Genomic DNA, 22,519 nt, shown 5'->3' on the forward strand with positions numbered 1-22,519 from the left:
TGCTGTGTCTGCATTGCTGAGCCTTCTGCTGGAGGACATGGCCGGGGCGGGCTTCTTCAAGTTCAGACCAGGGCGCGGTGCTGGTGGAGGGCGGCATCTATGTGATGTCAGACGCAGTGACGTCAGGCGGCGCGGAAGCGGTACAGAGTCACTGTGAGTTAGCCATGCTGGGAAGGCTAGTGTGAAGCCTTCCACTGCTCCGCCATCATGTGCTGTCAGCTTTTAACCCTCCGGCGCCGCAGCCAAGGGGGGTTGATGTCGGCCGGGAGGGGGGCGGGGCCTCGGACAGCTACTGACTGGCAGGCTGCTGTAGGAGGAAAACAAAGTCCTGTCTACAGCAGCGCACGCAGCAAATATTTCTGTGGGCCTATTCTGATAGTGGGCCTGGAGCTGAAGCTCCATCAGCCCCATTGTTAATCCGGCCCTGGCCCTCCCACCTTACCCCACTCTTATGTGGGATGTTAAAAAGGACATGCACAGTTTAACAAACCAAGCACTTTAGTCACTAGGACTGACACTTTCGTGGCTGAACTCCTTGGTTTGTTTGGGCCCCCACAAAACATTTTTTGGAAGGACTACCTTCAATTATTGAGGAGGTTGATGATGAGGGTGTTGGTGGAGATTGCATGTGTTGGTGCAACTGCAAACTGCTGGTAGCTGATACTGGACTGCTTGTTATTAATTTACAAATTATAATTTTGTTAAACAAATTGCATGAACTCGCTGCAAATGATGTAACAGGGAGGAGGTGCTAGATGGTTAACGTCCCTTCCTCTGCTAACTTTAGCTTTACAAATGGAACAGATGCCTTCATAACTGTTGTCAGAATTTAGATTAAAATAATTCCACACCCAAGACGTTGCTTTTCTGGCTTTCTTTTTATCATTAGCAAGAACTGCTGCCACTGGTGGCTGATTTACGTAAACCACATCCTTATCATCAACATCCACATTAGCGTCAGATAGGACACAAATTTCCCCCTCATCCTCCTTTTGCACTTCCTCCACACTATCATCCTCATTTTTTATTATTTCACCGTCTAATACTAGAACAGCAATCATAGCGTCAGTGATCCGCTGTGAAACTGGGTGACAGCTGTTATACTTACTTCCTCTATCAAAGGACTGTTTAATAGTCAATTGTTTTTTTAAATTACTTCCGATCATGAATGAGGATGTTGATGATGATGATGCAGGTATTGGTGTTGGAGATAGAAGGCGCTTGGATCTCACAGAGAGGGAGCAGGTAGGTGATTCTGGACTTGTTACATTTTCAGTTTTGGAACTTGGCAACGTACACTTTGATATTTGATGAATGCGCTCCAAGTGACGTAACAAGGCGGAGGTTCCTAGGTGGTTTAGGTCCCTCCCTCTACTCACTCTTGCATGGCAACGGTCATATATGGCTTGACAACTGTTGTCCGGATCGGGATGGAAATAATTCCACACGTGAGAAGTAGATTTTTTTGTCTTTTGTCCTGGCATGACAACAATGGGCTTTGGCTTTTTCAAACCATGGGCAACAGCTGTTGCCTTACTTACACAAAGGACATCCTCGGCATCAACATCCTCATCACCAACATCTTCATCATCAACATCCTCATCATCCTTAGCGCCTTCATCCACCAAAATATCCTCCTCCTCCATGTGCAATTCCACAGAAGCATCCTCAATGACTACGTGTGCAAGATGTTGACTGCCCTTCCCCACATTTACAGAGGGCACACAAATGTTGGAACTTGAAGGATCCTCCAGTACATTAGTATTTAGGTCGGGCTCACACATGGCAACCGCAGGCACACTTGCACTCTCCTCGGGGATTTGTGATTTCGATTTCTCAGGGCACACAGTTGGTATTTCCGGAGCTGTCTTAACAACTTTCACATTTTTAATTGGACCACCACCACTACTACTACAAGCAGAAGGGCTATCAGAATCAGCAGTGTTCTTCATAAAGTAAGAAGGCCAAGGCCTTATCCTTTCCTTGCCACTTTGTGTAGTGAATGGCATATTGCCAATTTTTTGTTTATCTAAAGTCAAATATCCTTTCAATTTTTTTTTTCTTAATTTCAGTAAAACCAGCTTTACCATATCGATGGCGTGACTTAAGCCCTGGGGCATGGGCCTTCCTAGAGGTTGAGGAAGTTGACGGCCTTGCACTGCTGGCAGCAGCTACAACATGTGGTTCTTGGCCTTGCTCTCCTGTCATGTGACAGCCCTCCATATTTTTTCTGCAGTCTAGAAGCAGTGTCACAATCACCAATAATGTAGCCAAGGTGCGGTTAGAAAATTCACACACGTGCAGTTGTGCGAAAACACAAAAATATTAGAAAAAAAGACAAATGATGATTTTTATATTTTTTCTACTCCAGAAGAACTTGGGCCCAGAGCACAATTTGAGCACGACTGTAGTTGGGCAGCACAAGGTTGCAACGTGCGTTGCTGGCTGGCTCTTGTGCGCTACTGTGGTTAAGCCTAACACGCCTGCACACACACACACACACACAGAAAAATATAAAAAGACACTTTGATTTTTTGTTTCTCACTTTGTTTTTTTCTTTTGGAGTCCAGAACTTGGGCCCAGAGATGGACACAGCACAAGAGCCCAGGACACAGCAGACAGCCCAGATGGATCACCAGACAGCACAGTGATAGTGACAGTACCGTGACCAGAATAGATCAGCAGACAGCACAGTGATAATGACAGCACCGGGACCAGAGAGACCAGAATGGATCAGCACCAGCCCAGGACACAGCAGATAGCACCAGCACCTCTCCCAGCCCTACACTACCCACACTCCTTGTTCAGTCTCCAAAGCCTGAGTGGAAATGGCATCCGTCGCGTGGTCCCTTATATACTACGTTGATCATAGAGACGAAAGTTCGCGAACCGCGAGATTTCCGTCTCTATGGTTTTGCCTCGGTTTCAAGATCCGAGTAAGGCGGGAACCTCCGAGCCTGTTTGAATCCGACTCGGATATGCCAAATTCGGGTGGGCTTGGTTCTCTGGGAACCGAACCCGCTCATCTCTAATTAATTATATATATATATATATATATATATATATATATAATACAGCAGAAAAAAGTGTCACTCTTCGGGCTTATCAATGAAGCAATCACTGCGGTCTCTTAAGTCAACGTTTCGAGTTTTAATCCAAACTCGTCATTAGGACCTGATGATGAGTTTGGATTAAAACCGAAGAGTGACACTTTTTTCTGTTGTATTGTTTGTTGATCCCAGTGAGCACCATGGCCTGAACCAATTGAAGGGAGTGCCTGCATCCATTGGTATTATATGTATATATATATATATATTAGGGGTGAGCGGCTTCGGATTTCTGAAATCCGAACCCCCCCAGGCCCCCCCGATTCGAGTCCGATCCGAGTCAGGCTCGACTTTTCCCGCCTGACTCGGCTCTGAGATCGAGGCAAAACGTCATCATCCCGCCTTCCGAGTCTCGCGGGTTTTGGATCCTATATAAGGTACCCGCGTCGGCGCCATTTTCTCACTCGGCTGTGGACAGTGAAGAGGGAGGGTGGGAGTTAGGGCTGGCTGGGCTGTGTAGTGTAGTGTAGTGTAGTGCTGCTGTTGTCCACTACTTCAAAGTCCATAGGGGCTGGCTGGACTGTGTTGTGCAGTCAGTTCTCCATAGGGGCTGTGTCCACTCCAAAGTCCTGTGCAGTGTCCCAGTCCTAAAGGGGTACTGTAGTGTTGACCAGGGGGTGCTCTGTCCATCAGGGGTGCTCCCCCAAGTGCTAAAAAAATAATATATTTTCTGTGTTTGTGAATTGTGTGCGCAGTAGCCGCACGTGCATCAACAAAGTAGTGCCAAGCGTGCGCCTGTGTCATAAGTAAAGGGCCGGCTGGCTTGACCGTTAAAGGGTGCTGTAACCCCCAAAGTACACTCCAGTCCAAACCAAAAAAAAAATTATTTTCTGTGTTTGTGAATTGTGTGCGCAGTAGCCGCACATGCATCAACAAAGTAGTGCCAAGCGTGCGCCTGTGTTATAAGTAAAGGGCCGGCTGGCTTGACCATTAAATGGTGCTGTAACCCCCAAAGTACACTCCAGTCCAAACCAAAAAAAAAATTATTTTCTGTGTTTGTGAATTGTGTGCGCAGTAGCCGCACGTGCATCAACAAAGTAGTGCCAAGCGTGCGCCTGTGTCATAAGTAAAGGGCCGGCTGGCTTGACCGTTAAAGGGTGCTGTAACCCCCAAAGTACACTCCAGTCCAAACCAAAAAAAAAATTATTTTCTGTGTTTGTGAATTGTGTGCGCAGTAGCCGCACGTGCATCAACAAAGTAGTGCAAAGCGTGCGCCTGTGTCATAAGTAAAGGGCCGGCTGGCTTGACCGTTAAAGGGTGCTGTAACCCCCAAAGTACACTCCAGTCCAAACCAAAAAAAAATTTATTTTCTGTGTTTGTGAATTGTGTGCGCAGTAGCCGCACGTGCATCAACAAAGTAGTGCCAAGCATGCGCCTGTGTCATAAGTAAAGGGCCGGCTGGCTTGACCGTTAAAGGGTGCTGTAACCCCCAAAGTACACTCCAAACCAAAAAAAATAATATTTTCTGTGTTTGTGACTTGTGTGCACTGTGGCTGCATGTGCATCAACAAAGGAGCAGCGCCAAGCGTGCGCCTGTGTCCCATAAGTAAAGAGCCGGCTGGCTCATTTCTTAAAGGGTGGTGTAACCCACAAAGTGCACTACTCTCCAGCAAAAATAAAAAAATATTTTCTGTGTTTGTGTGCGCTTTAGCCGCACGTATATATCAATATAACATAAATGGAGGACCAAACTTTCTCCGATAAAAATAAAATAGGGAAAGATCAAGAACCACTTCCTCCTAGTGCTGTTGCTGCTGCTGGGAGTTGTTCATCATCCCAGAGAGGAAGTAGGAACATCACTAGTTTTACTAAACAACTGACCCTCCAACAGTCCCTAGCGATGAGGATGAAGTACGACAGCAGTCATCCTGAAGCAAAACGTATAACTGAGGCCTTGACTGCTATGTTGGTGTTAGACGTGCGTCCGGTATCCGCCATTAGTGCAGTGGGATTTAGACAATTGATGGAGGTAGTGTGTCCGCGGTTCCAAATCCCGTCTAGATTCCACCTGCATCCTCAAAGCAGCAGCGACAAGCGTGCGTCTGTCTGTTAAAGGGTGGTGACACCCTCAAAGTGTGCTACACAAACAATAAAAATATTGTTCTTTTTTTTTCGGTCTTTGTGAAATGTGTGGGCTGTAGCCGCACCTGCATCCTTAAAGCAGCAGCGACAAGCGTGCGTCTGTCTGTTAAAGGGTGGTGTAACTCTCAAAGTGCTCCAAAAAATAAAAAACTATTTTTTTAATGTATTTGTGACTTGTGTGCGATGTAGCCGCACTTGCATCCTCAAAGCAGCAGTGACAAGCATGCGTCTGTCTGTTAAAGGGTGGTGACACCCTCAAAGTGTGCTACACAAACAATAAAAATATTCTTCTTCTTTTTTCTGTCTTTGTGAATTGTGTGGGCTGTAGCCGCACCTGCATCCTTAAAGCAGCAGCGACAAGCATGCATCTGTCTGTTAAAGGGTGGTGACACCCTCAAAGTGTGCTACACAACAATTAAAATATTGTTCTTTTTTTTTCGGTCTTTGTGAAATGTGTGGGCTGTAGCCGCACCTGCATCCTTAAAGCAGCAGCGACAAGCGTGCGTCTGTCTGTTAAAGGGTGGTGACACCCTCAAAGTGTGCTACACAAACAATTAAAATATTGTTCTTTTTTTTTCGGTCTTTGTGAAATGTGTGGGCTGTAGCCGCACCTGCATCCTTAAAGCAGCAGCGACAAGCGTGCGTCTGTCTGTTAAAGGGTGGTGACACCCTCAAAGTGTGCTACACAAACAATAAAAATATTGTTCTTTTTTTTCTGTCTTTGTGAATTGTGTGGGCTGTAGCCGCACTTGAATCCTCAAAGCAGCAGCGACAAGCGTGCGTCTGTCTGTTAAAGGGTGGTGTAACTCTCAAAGTGCTCCAAAAAATAAAAAACTATTTTTTTAATGTGTTTGTGACTTGTGTGCGATGTAGCCGCACTTGCATCCTCAAAGCAGCAGCGACAAGCGTGCGTCTGTCTGTTAAAGGGTGGTGACACCCTCAAAGTGTGCTACACAAACAATAAAAATATTGTTCTTTTTTTTTCTGTCTTTGTGAATTGTGTGGGCTGTAGCCGCACTTGCATCCTCAAAGCAGCAGCGACAAGCGTGTGTCTGTCTGTTAAAGGGTGGTGTAACTCTCAAAGTGCTCCAAAAAATAAAAAACTATTTTTTTAATGTATTTGTGACTTGTGTGCGATGTAGCCGCACTTGCATCCTCAAAGCAGCAGTGACAAGCGTGCGTCTGTCTGTTAAAGGGTGGTGACACCCTCAAAGTGTGCTACACAAACAATAAAAATATTCTTCTTCTTTTTTCTGTCTTTGTGAATTGTGTGGGCTGTAGCCGCACCTGCATCCTTAAAGCAGCAGCGACAAGCGTGCATCTGTCTGTTAAAGGGTGGTGACACCCTCATAGTGTGCTACACAAACAATTAAAATATTGTTCTTTTTTTTTCGGTCTTTGTGAAATGTGTGGGCTGTAGCCGCACCTGCATCCTTAAAGCAGCAGCGACAAGCGTGCGTCTGTCTGTTAAAGGGTGGTGACACCCTCAAAGTGTGCTACACAAACAATTAAAATATTGTTCTTTTTTTTTCGGTCTTTGTGAAATGTGTGGGCTGTAGCCGCACCTGCATCCTTAAAGCAGCAGCGACAAGCGTGCGTCTGTCTGTTAAAGGGTGGTGACACCCTCAAAGTGTGCTACACAAACAATAAAAATATTGTTCTTTTTTTTCTGTCTTTGTGAATTGTGTGGGCTGTAGCCGCACTTGAATCCTCAAAGCAGCAGCGACAAGCGTGCGTCTGTCTGTTAAAGGGTGGTGTAACTCTCAAAGTGCTCCAAAAAATAAAAAACTATTTTTTTAATGTGTTTGTGACTTGTGTGCGATGTAGCCGCACTTGCATCCTCAAAGCAGCAGCGACAAGCGTGCGTCTGTCTGTTAAAGGGTGGTGACACCCTCAAAGTGTGCTACACAAACAATAAAAATATTGTTCTTTTTTTTTCTGTCTTTGTGAATTGTGTGGGCTGTAGCCGCACTTGCATCCTCAAAGCAGCAGCGACAAGCGTGTGTCTGTCTGTTAAAGGGTGGTGTAACTCTCAAAGTGCTCCAAAAAATAAAAAACTATTTTTTTAATGTATTTGTGACTTGTGTGCGATGTAGCCGCACTTGCATCCTCAAAGCAGCAGTGACAAGCGTGCGTCTGTCTGTTAAAGGGTGGTGACACCCTCAAAGTGTGCTACACAAACAATAAAATTCTTTTTTTTTTTCTGTCTTTGTGAATTGTGTGGGCTGTAGCCGCACTTGCATCCTCAAAGCAGCAGCGACAAGCGTGCGTCTGTCTGTTAAAGGATTACATCGGTGACAGCATCCAAATAGGCATGTCAGACAGTCCGTACCTGTACTGGCAGGAAAAAGAAGCAATTTGGAGGTCCCTGTACAAACTGGCTCTATTTTACCTGAGTTGCCCCCCCTCCAGTGTGTACTCCGAAAGAGTGTTTAGTGCAGCCGGGAACCTTGTCAGCGAAAGGCGTAGGAGGTTGCTTCCACAAAATGTGGAGAAGATGATGTTCATAAAATGAATTATCAACTCTTCCAGGGAGACCAGCCTCCAGAACGTACAGAGGGACCTGTGGTTCCAGCGGGGACGAATTAATACTCTGTGAGGATGAGGATGTACACACTGAAGAGGGTGAGGAATCGGTGGATGAGGAGGATGAGGATGACATCTTGCCTCCGTAGAGCCAGTTTGTGCAGGGACAGATTAATTGCCAGCTTGTTTTGTGGGGGCCCAAACGAACCAATTATTTCAGCCACAGTTGTGTGGCAGACCCTGGCGCTGAAATGATTGGTTTGTTAAAGTGTGCATGTCCTGTTTATACAACATAAGGGTGGGTGGGAGGGCCCAAGGACAATTCCATCTTGCACCTATTTTTTTTCTTTGCATTATGTACAGTTTGGGGCCTAGTTTTTCAAACTGCCATCCTGTCTGCCACTGCAGTTTCACGCCTAGATGGGTCACGTGTTTGTGCCGCCCACTCGTGTCGCTTAGCATAGTCATCCAGCTACCTCGGTGCAACCTTTTGGACGTAAAAACACTATTGTGAGGTGTGAGGTGTTCAGAATAGACTGGAAATCAGTGGAAATTAAGGTTATTGAGGTTAATAATAGCATAGGAGCAGAAAAACCTACAAATTCTGTGATTTTAGCTGTTTTTATGCTTTTTTTCAAAAAAATACAGATCCAAAACACAAAACCCAGAACCCAAAACACGGAAGGGTGGTTTTGGCAAAACCAATCCAGATCCAAAACACGAAGAAAGATCCAGATCCAAAACCAAAACACAAAACACGAAAAGTGGCCGGTGCACACCCCTAATATATATACAGTCAGGTCCATAAATATTGGGACATTGACAGAATTTTCATATTTTGGCCTCTATTCACCACCACAATGATTTTGAAATGAAACAAACAAGATGTGATTTAACTGCAGACTTTCAGATTTAATTGGAGGGTAATTACATACAAATCAGGTTAACGGTGTAGGAATTACAACGGTTTCTATATGTGCCTTCCATTTTTTAAGGGGCCAAAAGTAATGGGACAAACTAAACAATCCTAAATCTAACTTTCACTTTTTAATACTTTGTTGCAAATCCTTTGCAGGCAATTACAGCCTGAAGTCTGGAACGCATAGACATCACCAGACGCTGGGTTTCATCCCTGGTGATGCTCTGCCAGGCCTCTACTGCAAATGTCTTCAGTTCCTGCTTGTTCTTGGGGCATTTTCCCTTCAGTTTTGTCTTCATCAAGTGAAATGCATGCTCAATCAGATTCAGGTCAGGGGATTGACTTGGCCATTGCATAACATTCCACTTTCTAGCCTTAAAAAACTCTTTGGTTGCTTTTGCAGTATGCTTCGGGTCATTGTCCATCTGCACTGTGAAGCGCCGTCTAATGAGTTCTGAAGCATTTGACTGAATATGAGCATATAATATTCCCCGAAACACTTCAGAATTCATTCTGCTGCTTTTGTCAGCAGTCACATCATCAATAAATACAAGGGAACCAGTTCCATTGGCAGCCATTCATGCCCACGCCATGACACTACCACCACCATGCTTCACTGATGAGGTGGTATGTTTAGGATCATGAGCAGTTCCTTTCCTTCTCTTCCCATCACTCTGGTACAAGTTGATCTTTGTCTCATCTGTCCATAGGATGTTGTTCCAGAACTGTAATGGCTTTTTTAGATGTTGTTTGGCAAACTCTAATCTGGTCTTCTTGTTTTTGTGGCTCACCAATTGTTTACATCTTGTGGTGAACCTTCTATATTCATTCTTGTGAAGTCTTCTCTTGATTGTTGACTTTGACACATATACATCTACCTCCTGGAGAGTGTTCTTGATTTGGCCAACTGTTGTGAAGGGGTTTTTCTTCACCAGAGAAATAATTATTTTGTCATCCACCACAGTTGTTTTCCGTGGTCTTCCAGGTCTTTTGGTGTTGATGAGCTCTCCGGTTCATTCTTTCTTTTTAAGAATTTTCCAAACAGTTGATTTGGCCACACCTAATGTTTTTGCTATCTCTCTGATGGGTTTGTTTTAATTTTTCAGCCTAATGATGGCTTGCTTCACTGATAGTGACAGCTCTTTGGATCTCATATTGAGAGTTGACAGCAACTAATTCCAAATGCAAATGTCACACCTAGAATCAACTCCAGACCTTTTACCTGCTTAATTGATAATGAAATAACGAGGGAATAGCCGACACCTGTCCATGAAATAGCTTTTGAGTTGATAGTCCTATTACTTTTGACCCCTTAAAAAGTGGGAGGCACATATTGAAACTGTTGTAATTCCTACACCGTTCACCCGATTTGGATGTAATTACCCTCAAATTAAATCTGAAAGTCTGCAGTTAAAGCACATCTTGTTTGTTTCATTTCAAAACCATTGTGGTGGTGAATAGAGGCCAAAATATGAAAATTCTGTCAATGTCCCAATATTTATGGACCTGACTGTATAGATATACACACAGTCAGGTGCATAAATATTGGGACACTGGCAGGGCGACGGAGATAGTGAGGGCACTTCTGCACCTGAAAAGGGGGCATGTCTATAAGACGCGTCCCCTTTTCTTCACTCTTGGGGGCATGCCCGGCACTTATGGACACGCTTGACAGGCCCCAGGTGCTGCTAACAGGTAGAATCAATGCCGGGCGCATTTCTCCCCCCCGCAAGACACTGAGACACACGAGTGGAGATGGCACCCGCAGGCTGTCTTAGCGGGGTGCTGCGCAGTGAGGGCAGGGCGTTTTTTGCCCTCAGGGCGCTCCAGAAGGAGGGCAGGGCGCAGCACCCCACTAAAACAGCCTAGCGGGAACGCTATTACAGGGAGGGTGAGGGTAGGGACACTGTGGGGGAGTTACAGGGAGGGTGAGGGTAGGGACACTGAAGGGGATTTACAGGGAGGGTGAGGACGGGGACACTGTGGGAGAGTTACAGGGAGGGTGAGGTCAGGAACACTGAGGAGGAGTTACAGGGAGGGTGAGGACGGGGACACTGAGGAGGAGTTACAGGGAGGGTGAGGACGGGGACACTGAGGAGGAGTTACAGGGAGGGTGAGGACGGGGACACTGAGGAGGAGTTACAGGGAGGGTGAGGACGGGGACACTGAGGAGGAGTTACAGGGAGGGTGAGGACGGGGACACTGAGGGAGAGTCACCACACATTTCTCCCCCCCACAGGACACTGCGACCCACGAGTAGAGATGGCGCCCGCAGGCTGTCTTAGCGGGGTGCTGCACGGTGAGGGCAGGGCGTTTTTTGCCCTCAGGGTGCTCCAGAAGGAGAGCAGGGCGCAGCACCCCGCTAAAACAGCCTAGCGGGAACGCTTTTACAGGGAGGGTGAGGTCAGGGACACTGAGGGGGAGTTACAGGGAGGGTGAGGACAGGGTCACTGAGGAGGAGTTACATGGAGGGTGAGGACGGGGACACTGAGGAGGAGTTACAGGGAGGGTGAGGACGGGGACACTGAGGGGGAGTTACAGGGAGGGTGAGGACGGGGACACTGAGGGGGAGTAACAGGGAGGGTGAGGACGGGGACACTGAGGAGGAGTCACAGGGAGGGTGAGGGCAGGGACACTGAGGGGGAGTTACAGGGAGGGTGAGGGCAGGGACACTGAGGGGGAGTTACAGGGAGGGTGAGGGCAGGGACATTGTGTGGTGGTTACAGGGAGTGTGAGGACGGGGACACTGAGGGGGAGTTACAGGGAGGGTGAGGGCAGGGACACTGAGGGGGAGTTACAGGGAGGGTGAGGGCAGGGACACTGAGGGGGAGTTACAGGGAGGGTGAGGGCAGGGACACTGAGGGGGAGTTACAGGGAGGGTGAGGGCAGGGACACTGAGGGGGAGATACAGGGAGGGTGAGGGCAGGGACATTGTGGGGTGGTTACAGGGAGTGTGAGGACGGGGACACTGTGGGGGAGTTACAGGGAGGGTGAGGTCAGGGACACTGAGGAGGAGTTACAGGGAGGGTGAGGGCAGGGACATTGTGGGGGAGTTACAGGGAGGGTGAGGACGGGGACACTGAGGGGGAGTTACAGGGAGGGTGAGGGCAGGGACACTGAGGGGGAGTTACAGGGAGGGTGAGGGCAGGGACATTGTGGGGTGGTTACAGGGAGTGTGAGGATAGGGACACTGTGGGGGAGTTACAGGGAGGGTGAGGGTAGGGATACTGTGGGGGAGTTACAAGGAGGGTAAGGGCAGAGACACTGAGTACCCCCAATTCAAATTACGTCACACGGTAGTGCCCCTTCATCACATTACACCGCACAGTAGTGTCATGTCACTTATTCACGTTATGTCACACAGTAGTAATCCTTATACACATTATACCGCGCAATTATTTTGATCTGGCTGGACAAAACACTAATATTGCGTAGTCATTTCCCAACAGCCCAGCTAAACCCAGTGCTATCGGGCCACACAGGCGCCTGAACAAAACAATTGAATTTCTCAATCGTGCGAACATTAGTTAAGGTGACCAATACATTAATTTAAACACCCCCAGATAGCCAGCCCCACTTGCTATAGTGACTGATAACCTTCCCAGACACTGCTCCAGTTGCTGGCTTAGCAAAAGGCCCTGTAATAAAACAACACACTGGCTGGACACAGATGGAAGCGCTGGCCAAATACTGGACCGGATAGATATATATATATATATATATATATACAGTGATCACTCTAGCTCCGGCGGCAGGCAGGGCGCCGGAGCTAGAGAGGGCACGTTTGAGAAGGGGGCGTGTCTAAAATACGTGTCCCCTTTTCGTCACTCTTGGGGGCGTGCCCGGCACTTACGGACACGCCACGCAGCCCCCAAGCGCTGCAGACATGGAGAATAGATGCCGGGCGTATGCGCCCGGCATCTATTCTCTGGCGGTGACCGGGTCCCCGCACATTTCTTCACCCGTGGGACACTGCGACCAGCGGGTGAAGATGGCACCCGCAGGCTGTTAGGGCAGGGCACTTTTTGCCCTCCTTCTGGAGGGCAGGGCGATTTTTGCCTTCCAGAAGGAGGGCAGGGCGCCACACCCCGCTAAAACAGCCTAGCGGGAACGCTACATATATATATATATATATATATACACATACACACACACATATACACACACACACACACACACACACACACACACACACACACACACACACATACTTCCATTGCAGGCGGCACTCAGGAGACTGTGTTAAGGTGCTGTTAAAAATCCTTTAATAAACTTTTTACAGCACCTTAAAACAGTCTTCTGAGTTCCGCCTTCAATGGAAATATATATATGGGCTATATAACACCCTAGGAGAGCACCGGAGCATTCGTTTGAACAATTACTGAGGAGTGCCGGGTACTGGATATCTTTTATCTATATGTAGATATAGAAATCTGGAAGGCAGTTGAAATCCCAGCTGTTGGGATGCCGACACTCAGAATGCTGGCGCCTGCATCCTAATGGTAAGTTGTGGGGTTAGGGGGAGAATTTGGGTTAGGCACTAGGCAAGAGGGTTAGGTTTAGGCTGTGGGGGGGGATTAGGTTTAGACACTAAAGGGGGTGAGTTAGGGGTAGGGAGAGAGAGGTTAGGGGGAGGGTGCAGGGAGGTTAGGTTTAGGCCCTAAGGGGGGAGATAAGGTTTAGGCATCAGGGAGGGTTACAGTTAGGAGTAAGGAGAGGGGAAGGCAGGGCAGGCACTACCAGTCCATTAGGCAGCTGCCTACAGCGCCCGCCCCTGGAGGGCGCCCCAGAGTCCCGCTGTCCAGGCTATGCTAACCCTACTGCCAGCAGCGCTAGTGCATGCACCAGGGCTCTGTCAGGGCCGCATCTGAGGGAGGCAAGTGAGGAGTCGCAGCTTTTAACTTTATTGAGAGATGGAGCCTTGCGCCAGCATCTCCTGCATCCCCACTGACAGCCCTCGGATTCCTCAGCCTCCGCTCCAGCTCATGCAGTACATAGAAACCCCCCACTGACGGAACGTTTCCCTCTGACATCAGCAGAAGGGGCAGAGCCAATATGACAAGCCCCACCCCCATATCACCAGCTAATCGCGGCATCACTTCGCGAGGGGGCCGAATGATGAAGGTGCCCCCATTACCAAGCTGCAGCATCTGCTGCATCAGTAAAATATGAGATATGGGAAGAACTTACCTTTGTTATCTCTATTTCTACAAAGTCCATATGGTTCCACAGGATACCTTGGGGGTATAGGTGATGACGTCAGGCATCGTGTACCATAGAGTTAAGTTTTCAGCCTCCCAGGATGCATCAGGGTCCCCCACTCCTATGCCCCGCCCCCGAGCCAAGGCATCTCAGTTACGTACCAAGCCATAGGCCGGAGGAGGAGAAGGAAGAGAGAGAAGAAAGATCTGGACACACACAAGAATCACATTCTCACCAGAGGGAGATGGAAAAACCGGTGACCAGAGTAAAGCCCATCTGCAGCACAGGTGCGACAGGGTGGGAGTCCTGTGGAACCCTATGGACTTCGTAGAAATAGAGATAACAAAGGTAAGTTCTTACCATATCTCATATTTTCTACATCAGGGTGCATAGGGTATCCACAGGATACCTTGGGGACGTACCAAAGCAGTATCCTTTAAGGGTGGGGACGCTCCTGTACTGAAAGGAGAATCCGCCGCCCGAAGGAAGCATCCTGAGAGGCAAAGGTGTCAAAAGCGTAATACCTCACAAAGGTATGGACAGAAGACCACGTGGCAGCCTTGCAGATCTGGACTGCAGAGGCACCACGTCGAGCTGCCCACAAAGGACCCACAGACCTAGTGGAATGAGCCCTCACAGAGTAAAAGGAACCGGAAGGCCTTCATGAAGATAAGCTTCTGAAATGGCCATATGAATCCAACCTGCCAAAGTTAGCTTTGAAGAAGGCCAACCCTTTTTTACGGAAACCATAGAGGACAAACAAGGCGTCCGACTTCCTAAAGGAAGAAGTGCGGTCAACATAAATCCTTAAGGCCTGCACAACATCCAAAGTGGCCTCACCCACTGAAAGTTCAGGTGAATTAAAAGCCGGCACAATGATTTCCTTGTTGATGTGGAAACTTGAAACCACTTTAGGAAGGAAACTAGGACGAGTGCGAAGCACCGCCCTGTTCCTATTAAAAATCAGAAAAGGGGGTCTACAGGAGAGAGCCCCTAAGTCAGAAACACGTCTGGCCGAAGCAATGGCCAGAAGGAATATCGTTTTAGCTGTAAGCCATTTAAGGTCAACTGAGCCCAGTGGTTCAAACGGCAGTCCCTGGAGAGCTCTCAGGACCACAGCCAAATCCCAAGGAGCCACTGGTGGAACAAAAGGTGGCTGAATGCGAAGAACACCTTGCACTCATCTCATTGGTGTGAGGTGAGTTTTCAAAGGGAAGAACACCTCCATAAATTGAATATTGTAGAAGGATATGTGAACATAATAGATTATTTCATCCTCTCTTTTCTCTTTCTGAGACGGTGAGGAATTCCAGACAAGGGGATTATCAGGACCGGAAGTGTTAGAGGAACTTTGCACTTGTGGACCACTCATTTTATGTATATGTACTTTAAAGGATTGGTGACCTAGAGTGTGGACTGAGCAGCAGTTCAGGGGCGCTGGTGGCTACAACATATCTTGTCTATCTACCTTGCATAAAGGTGCACACATCAAGGAACGCAGCAATCATACAATGGAACCAGACTGACAGGGCAGACACCTGCACCTTCAGGGAAGCAAGGCGAAGCCCATGGTCTAGGCCAGCCTGTAGGAAAGCCAACACTCTAGACAGGTGGAACTCCCGAGGGGCATAACCTCTAGGTCGACACCACTGGAAGAACGTATGCCACACACGATGGTAGATTCTTGCAGAGGATGGCTTCCGAGCTCTTAGCATGGTTTGCACCACAGAGCCGGAAAATCCTCTGGACCTTAACATGACCAAATGGGAGTACCTGAAGTAGGATTATTTGCTAGAGAAATGTGTTCAATGACTATGATGTTTTCAATCTCCGAGTTCAGAATGTTTATGTTACTTGGGAAGAATACTTCCAGAAATTATGACCCTTACACATGGTGAAATGCTTGATATCCATAAAAACAGACCATCTCCATATCTTCATACACATTATGAACACCGTGACAAAAGAAACATGATACCTGGTGACATACATACAGCTACACAGTTGATTAGTGAGACAACTGGTTTCCAAGTTTTGGTAACACTAGATCCCACAAGGATCGCTCGGGGTACTTTAAATTTTAGATATATCCAAGATCTTGCCAAATTAATAGATAATTTCACCGAGATGTATGATGACACGTTCAGATATACAGGTAAAGAATTACAAGCTTATAAGAAAGAACTTGTGCAACATAGACTAGTGTTAAATTATTTAACAGCTGTCACAGGAGGATACTATGTGACATTGGCCACCCAGTTCAGTGTAAAGTGCTGCACGTATATTACTAATAACACTAGTGACCCCAAGGAGGTGATAGACCGGAAGATGGACGAAATTCTGCAGCTAAAATGGGAATTCCAGAAGAACCATAATGCTTCACTGACTGAAGTTGAGGAACAAGTAGAGGAGTGGTTCACTTGGTTGAACCCGGTGAAATGGTTCTCCGGTCTAGGAGAGTGGGTCCAGGAATTGGTTGCTACAATGGGTAAACTTCTGATCCTTATAATAAGTGTCATCTTAGTAATTGGCTTTTGTGTCCGATGTGTTCCTAATGTGTTGAAGTGCGGAAAATGTACTAGAGCGAATAGAGAAATCGAGATGATGGTGGTAAGCAGTGGTGATATGGATACCAAGGTCAAGGAAGAACTGTATTACAATCCTGAACTAGAGTGTACCATCAAATGATAAAATGTATTATATAGGTTCCATCCAACATCCTAGATAATGTCATCCCAAGTCCCCCAAAAAACTTCCTTTATAGGTTAGATGGGTTCCCACATCCTGCCAATGATCCCTTAAGGATCCGCAGATGGCGTATAAGGGTTGTTTTACCCTCCTTGAGACGCATCATTAACGTTTCCATGACAAATCTGTGTCATACCATTCGGGAAATTTGAATAATACTTTGTAATGCCTGGTTAAAATTTGTTAAGGACAGAATGTGATAGCGTATTGTTTGCTATCAAAGGGTGGAGTGTCGAAGCTGGATGATTGGCTGAGACCAAATCTTTAAGAATATCTGAAGACGCCATTTTGCGTCTTTAGCACAATGCCATACAGATGGTATACGGCGCTATTTTAGCGTTGTGCGAATGCCGTACTAACTGCACACTGTTAAAGTCCTTACATTAATATTCAGTGGATTTGTCTGTGACAAATAATTAAGAATACACAAAGATGGTGAGCATTTGCACTGCACACAGATACAGTATGCCTATGAAAATTGAAGTATAATACAGACACTGATATGCTCAGAAGGAGTGTTCTGAAGGTGAATTTGGAAACAATTGTTAGACGTTTAGCTAGCCATTGTAGGCCTGGTGTCTGAATTGTACTCTAAATAAACCATTGTCTTTAAGTCTGATGCCTAAACAAACTAGCATTTACATTTGTGATTTCATCAAGCATCTTCTGGCCACCTGTGGAAACCCATTGTCTGTCATTTTGTAGTCCAGACAGAAGTAATATCAAAATATGCCAATTAACGCATAAATATATATATTAATTCATGATATATACATGCATGCACTTAGACAATCGCATGTGTATCCACAATGTGTGCACATGTATACACAGTTGCTATTGCAGATATAAACACACACACAGAGCATGTGTGCGCTGTACACAACCCCTGCACACAGAGCACCTTTTACGCTGTGCTCAGACGCACAACGCATACTTACATATAATCATAAATACACACGCACTCATAAAAGGTTCCTGCACATTATGGTTTATATTAAAGTTATTAATTATGATGTCAAATGTATGTATTTGATATTAATGGTATAGAATATCGTAGACATTTCATGTTTGGTACTGTACTGATACCCTGTCGGATCATGCGTTCGGGAGGTATGGATCATAGTGAATTATTGGTTAGAATGTAAAACTCTGTATGCTGAGTCTGTAGTTAATTTAAATCAATTAAAGAAAGACAATGCAATCTGGAGAAGTCAGACAAACCCCTAGTGAACTGTCCTATGAACTACAGCGTACTACAAAGACCAAGAGCAAGAACCAATGGAATTATGTTTGCCTGTCTACGTTGTTGTTATCATGATCTGTTAGGGTATATAGCCTGTGTCCTGGTCCCAGTTAGTAGCCATTCTTCTTGGATGACCGCAGGCTTCTGGATTGATGACTGTAACTGGGTCAGGTGTGCTGGCGTATGTATCGACTGTACCTTAATGAATGTAAACCTTGCACTCATTGTTTATATCAAAATGCGAAGTATCTTTTTCTTTGTAAATAATAACTTTTGTGCTTTGGAACCACACTCAAGGTCTAGAAGTGTTTATTTTATGTGCGACTATTCATAATGCTAAATAGCGACATTTAAGGTATAGAGGTTAATTAGATATTCAAAAATCTGGGCATGCGTATAAGACGCAGTGCACGTGTGCAAACCAGTCACTGTGATCGGGAAGCAATCACAGCCAGTACACAGACGCTCCGCAAGCATGAGCGACAGGATGTGTGGTTTGTGGGTGGTGACAGGAGGGGGTCAGTGGTAACAGGGGTGAAGTGGTGCGAATGCAGGTGTGTCTATGCGTTTGAGCGCCAAATCAGGGGCGTGCATAATTAAGACGCAGCGTCAGCATACACGTCACATGGCTGAATTACACTCGGCAGCACTCGGAGTGCTTGCGGTAGGGTATGGTCAGCCACAAGTGCTGCGTATGGGTCCGATGTCAGCCGATGTTACCGATTGTTTAATACACTTCCTGGAGATGACGTATGTTACTAAGGGAAAGTTGCCGTTTTGTGTCAGGCTGGTGGGCGCCTAATTTCATACCGTGATCGCATGGCAAAACATAGTGGGCGTGTTAATGTATTTCTAGCGATTATGGGATTTGCATACTTTGACTGCAGACAGCTGCATGTGAATGCATCATTGCGATCCAACCTGAATCAGGCACTGTGTCACCGGGGACCACATAATGTAAGGACCAAGGCCATACTGGTCTACATCAAACAAATATTTGCACTGTGGAGTGTTTACAAAGAAGATACATGTATGATGGGCATCAGTGCCCAATTTGCTGGCTAATGTGCTGGGCTTACAGGTAAAAGTGACGGTTTAGGTAAAACGGTTATGGGGGAATTTGGGTACATCAGGAATTTGCAAACTTTCCCTCATTTAGTTCTTGCCTTATTGGGAGGATTGCACAGTAATACCTGCAGTTCCTTTCACATAGTCGATACCAGTCAGTCTGTAGTTCTCTCTCTCCCCTGCAATGCGGAAATTGCTGTATAAGGCGTAAGTGTGGTTGTCTGCAAAATCGGTGAGATCGATGCGTAACTGGAACGTTCCTGATAATGACAACAGAGAAGATTTAGGGATCAGCAATGAGAAATGAGACTGGGAAGCAATTTATACTAAGCCACACACATGATGATATCACAGCCAGTAACGGGGGATCCCCAGTATCACAGCATGTACTGTACCTCCAAAGTGACAGCAATGCCCTATGGCAGAGGTTCCCAAACTTTTTTGAATCACGGCTCCCTAGAGTATCAGCCTTGTTTTCACGGCACCCCTAAGCCACATGTTTGTTATTGAGAAATTCAGAAAAAAATTGTAGTAAAGTAAATTGTGCTGACCTGTCCTGTTTAGTTTCAGTTATGTGATGGGGACAGGTTTGCGCTTCTGTTTGTCCACATATTTAAATTACAGTGACCATATATCGTTTGATTTTGTGCTAGACCACCATCCTGAGGCACCCCTGCAAGTGTTCTGGGGCACCCCAGGGTGCCTAGGCACGCAGTTTGGGAACCACTGCCCTATGGGAACACAATCGAGTTGATCATTATTGGACTTGGCTATAAATGGGACCAGAAGATGACCACTAAGGACTGGTGTAGTTGGTCATCTTTCAGTTGCGCTAATGGGCCCCAGTTGTCCATGAAGTTCCCAATTAAGTCTTGTCTAGTTTGTTCAATAATGTATGTGGCCAAATTGGACATTAACCTTGTAAGGACCGGGCACTGCAGAGATGCCGGGGTGTCACTGTGTCACTGCTTTGTATCTCTTTTTCTTCCTTTTTATACTGATTCCTTTTTAAAATGTAAAAAAACCCCATTATCCATCTTCTTAATTTTGGTTGAATCATTTGTATGTGTTAATTTCACATGGGTGGAACCCGGTGATACATGCAACAATGGATGACCACAGCGCAGTGGGAGCAGTGGCGTAAGTTCATCCCAGATGCCCGGAGGCAAGTTATAATTTGGTGCCCCCCCCGTCACAGCCGCTGACACTGTAATGTATGATGTGGGCAATGGAGGAGGTGCCCTTTCAGAGCTGGAGCCCGGCGGCAGGGGCCTCCATTGTCTCCCTAAGTTCTGCTCCTGAGTGGGAGGGTGATATGGTAGAAAGCTGAATAAGGGTCCCTAGGAGGCAGTAACCAGGATAAGCCGCCCGGTGTGTGTTGCTGCAAGCACAGTAATAATACACCTAGTGGGACACTGGGAGGAAACGTCCTTTATGGCTTCTGTTTACTTTGATCCAGATGTCTAGTGTGCTGGGGTACAGTAAGACACTTTCCCAGCTTTAGGCAGCTGCCTAGGGGTGCCAGCCGCTGGAGGGCGCCGCACGCCGCTAATAATTGTGCCTGCTTGTGCTATGGCTCATGGCTGTGTATATGATAATGTTCTAGCAGCAGCCGCAGCCACCTCGGCCAGGTATGCTCCACACTGGTCTCCTCACTCCCCGCAGCTGCAACGTTTGCCCGCTGTGCCCACTGCTGCCACTGATGTGTGCTTGCTTTCATTTGTTGTTTACAAGTGAATGTATCAATCACCTCTGTGGCGCCCACCCCCTGGTCTCCTCTATACTTCTCTTTGCTTCTCCTCAGAGACAAGGAGCAGTGCCGCCCGGGCTGAGAGCCTGAGAACTTAGAGACTCAGGGCCTGATTCAGACCCGCTCACGAGCGCTATGTGCTCACAAGCGGGTCGATGGTGGCCCAGTGCGCATGTGCATGACGGAACCGGCTCCATCGGGCACATGCGCGAGACCCGGATAGCGCCGGCCAAACCGTCGCTCCAGGTCTTGTACCAAAGGGGGCGTGCTGTCGATGTTGAGTGACAGCATGCCCCCTTTGGTGGGTGGGCCGGGGGAGTGGCTGCACATGGGAACTCCTCCGTTTGGGGACGGCCCCACTGACATCACGAGTGATGTCAGTGGGAGAGATTTTGGCTCTGTGAGAAATCTCTCTGGGGCTTGCTCTGAATTAGGGCCGGCATTCTTGTTTTTTAGAGCGGCCTCCTGGCCGCTCGCATAGCTGTGGGTGACCACCCACAACTATAGCGAGCAGCCAGGAAGATGGTCGCGATGGTCAAGACCATCGGGCTTGCGACGAAACCCTTGTGGTAGGGTCTCGTTGCCACAAACCCCAGAGAGATTTTGGCTCTCACAGAGCCAAAATCTCTCCCACTGACATCACTCGTGATGTCAGTGGGGCCGTCCCCAAATGGAGGCGTTCACATGGGAACGCCTCCGTTTGGGCAGCCACTCCCCCGGCAGCCACTCCCCCGGCCCGCCCACCAAAGGGGGCGTGCTGTCACTCAACATCGACAGCACGCCCCCTTTGGTACGAGACTCGGAGCGACGGTGTGGCCATCGCTATCCGGGTCTCGCACATAGCGCTTGCGAGCGGGTCTGAATCAGGCCCTCAGTCAGTCTTGAGGCTTCATAGTGAGTATAATAGCGCTGCAATAGACAGTATATATTATATATATTAACAACAAATGTATGTGTGTGTCAGTAAGTATAATGACACTGTAGATAGTATAGTTTATACTGTCTACAGAGCCATTACACTTACTGACACACAACACACATTGGGGTGGGGGTGGGGGTTTAAGAGTTCTGCCTAGGGTGCCAGGAAACCTTGCATGGGCCTACGAGCATGGTGGTATGATGGTTAACATTACTGGCTTATGGCATGTACATCATGAGTTCAATTCCTGACGAAGGCTATATCTGTGTGGAGTTTGTATGTTCCCTCTGGACATTACCTTTTTCAAGAAACTTTACTCTGATAGGGGATAATCGCTGGGTATGTCCATCAGTTATTTTGGCCAGGGTACCCCAGAGGACGCAGTTTCTCCAGCATTCTGTTTTATATTATTTTATATATATAAAATATATATTTTATATGATTAGCTTAGTCTTTGCACAGTGACTGACAATCAGGGAGGGAGTGGTGGCAAAGAACGCAGGCATATCCTGGCTGTTTTTGGGGTGTGTCATAGCCTGCACCTGCGATTCCATACACAAATAGAGTAGTTCCGATATCTCAGTTCAGGCGGCCATTCTGCGTGACCACAGGGTTATTCAGATGCCGGATTATCGAATGATCAGCGATAGCAGCTGCGTAATTGTACATAGGTGCTTTGTTTTGATACTGCCCAGGTGGGCTTCTCAATACACATCCCTGCGGATACAGCATTAGTGTATTTTCGGACAGTAGTTGAGTGCGGGATCGCAGCTGAGATTGCTATAGCATAGATTTCCCAATGAAGCCCTCTATCTGCACTATATAACTATTTCTTCTCACAACCAACCAAGCACCTCTGGTACAAGATTATAGTGACATACCAGTTACCACCAGTTACCACCACCCTGGATACAGAGATTATGTGGAGTCTAATTCTAAATCACACGCAATGTGG

At 47.0% G+C, this 22,519-nt stretch overlaps 1 protein-coding gene across 3 annotated transcripts in view; it reads right to left on the bottom strand.

The window, feature by feature from the left end:
- Positions 1–22,519, bottom strand: part of LOC148474078 (ficolin-1-B-like) — a 59,667-nt gene that overhangs the window by 6,515 nt on the left and 30,633 nt on the right. For all 3 annotated transcript variants that reach the window (XM_088459188.1, XM_088459186.1, XM_088459187.1), the window contains one exon: positions 19,021–19,155. In XM_088459188.1, the coding sequence (XP_088315314.1) occupies positions 19,021–19,155 (135 nt within the window). The remainder of the gene's footprint in view (positions 1–19,020; positions 19,156–22,519) is intronic.

Source organism: Taudactylus pleione, unplaced genomic scaffold (assembly GCF_031769625.1).
Source record: "Taudactylus pleione unplaced genomic scaffold, aTauple2 ptg000897l, whole genome shotgun sequence".
NCBI lineage: Eukaryota > Metazoa > Chordata > Amphibia > Anura > Myobatrachidae > Taudactylus > Taudactylus pleione.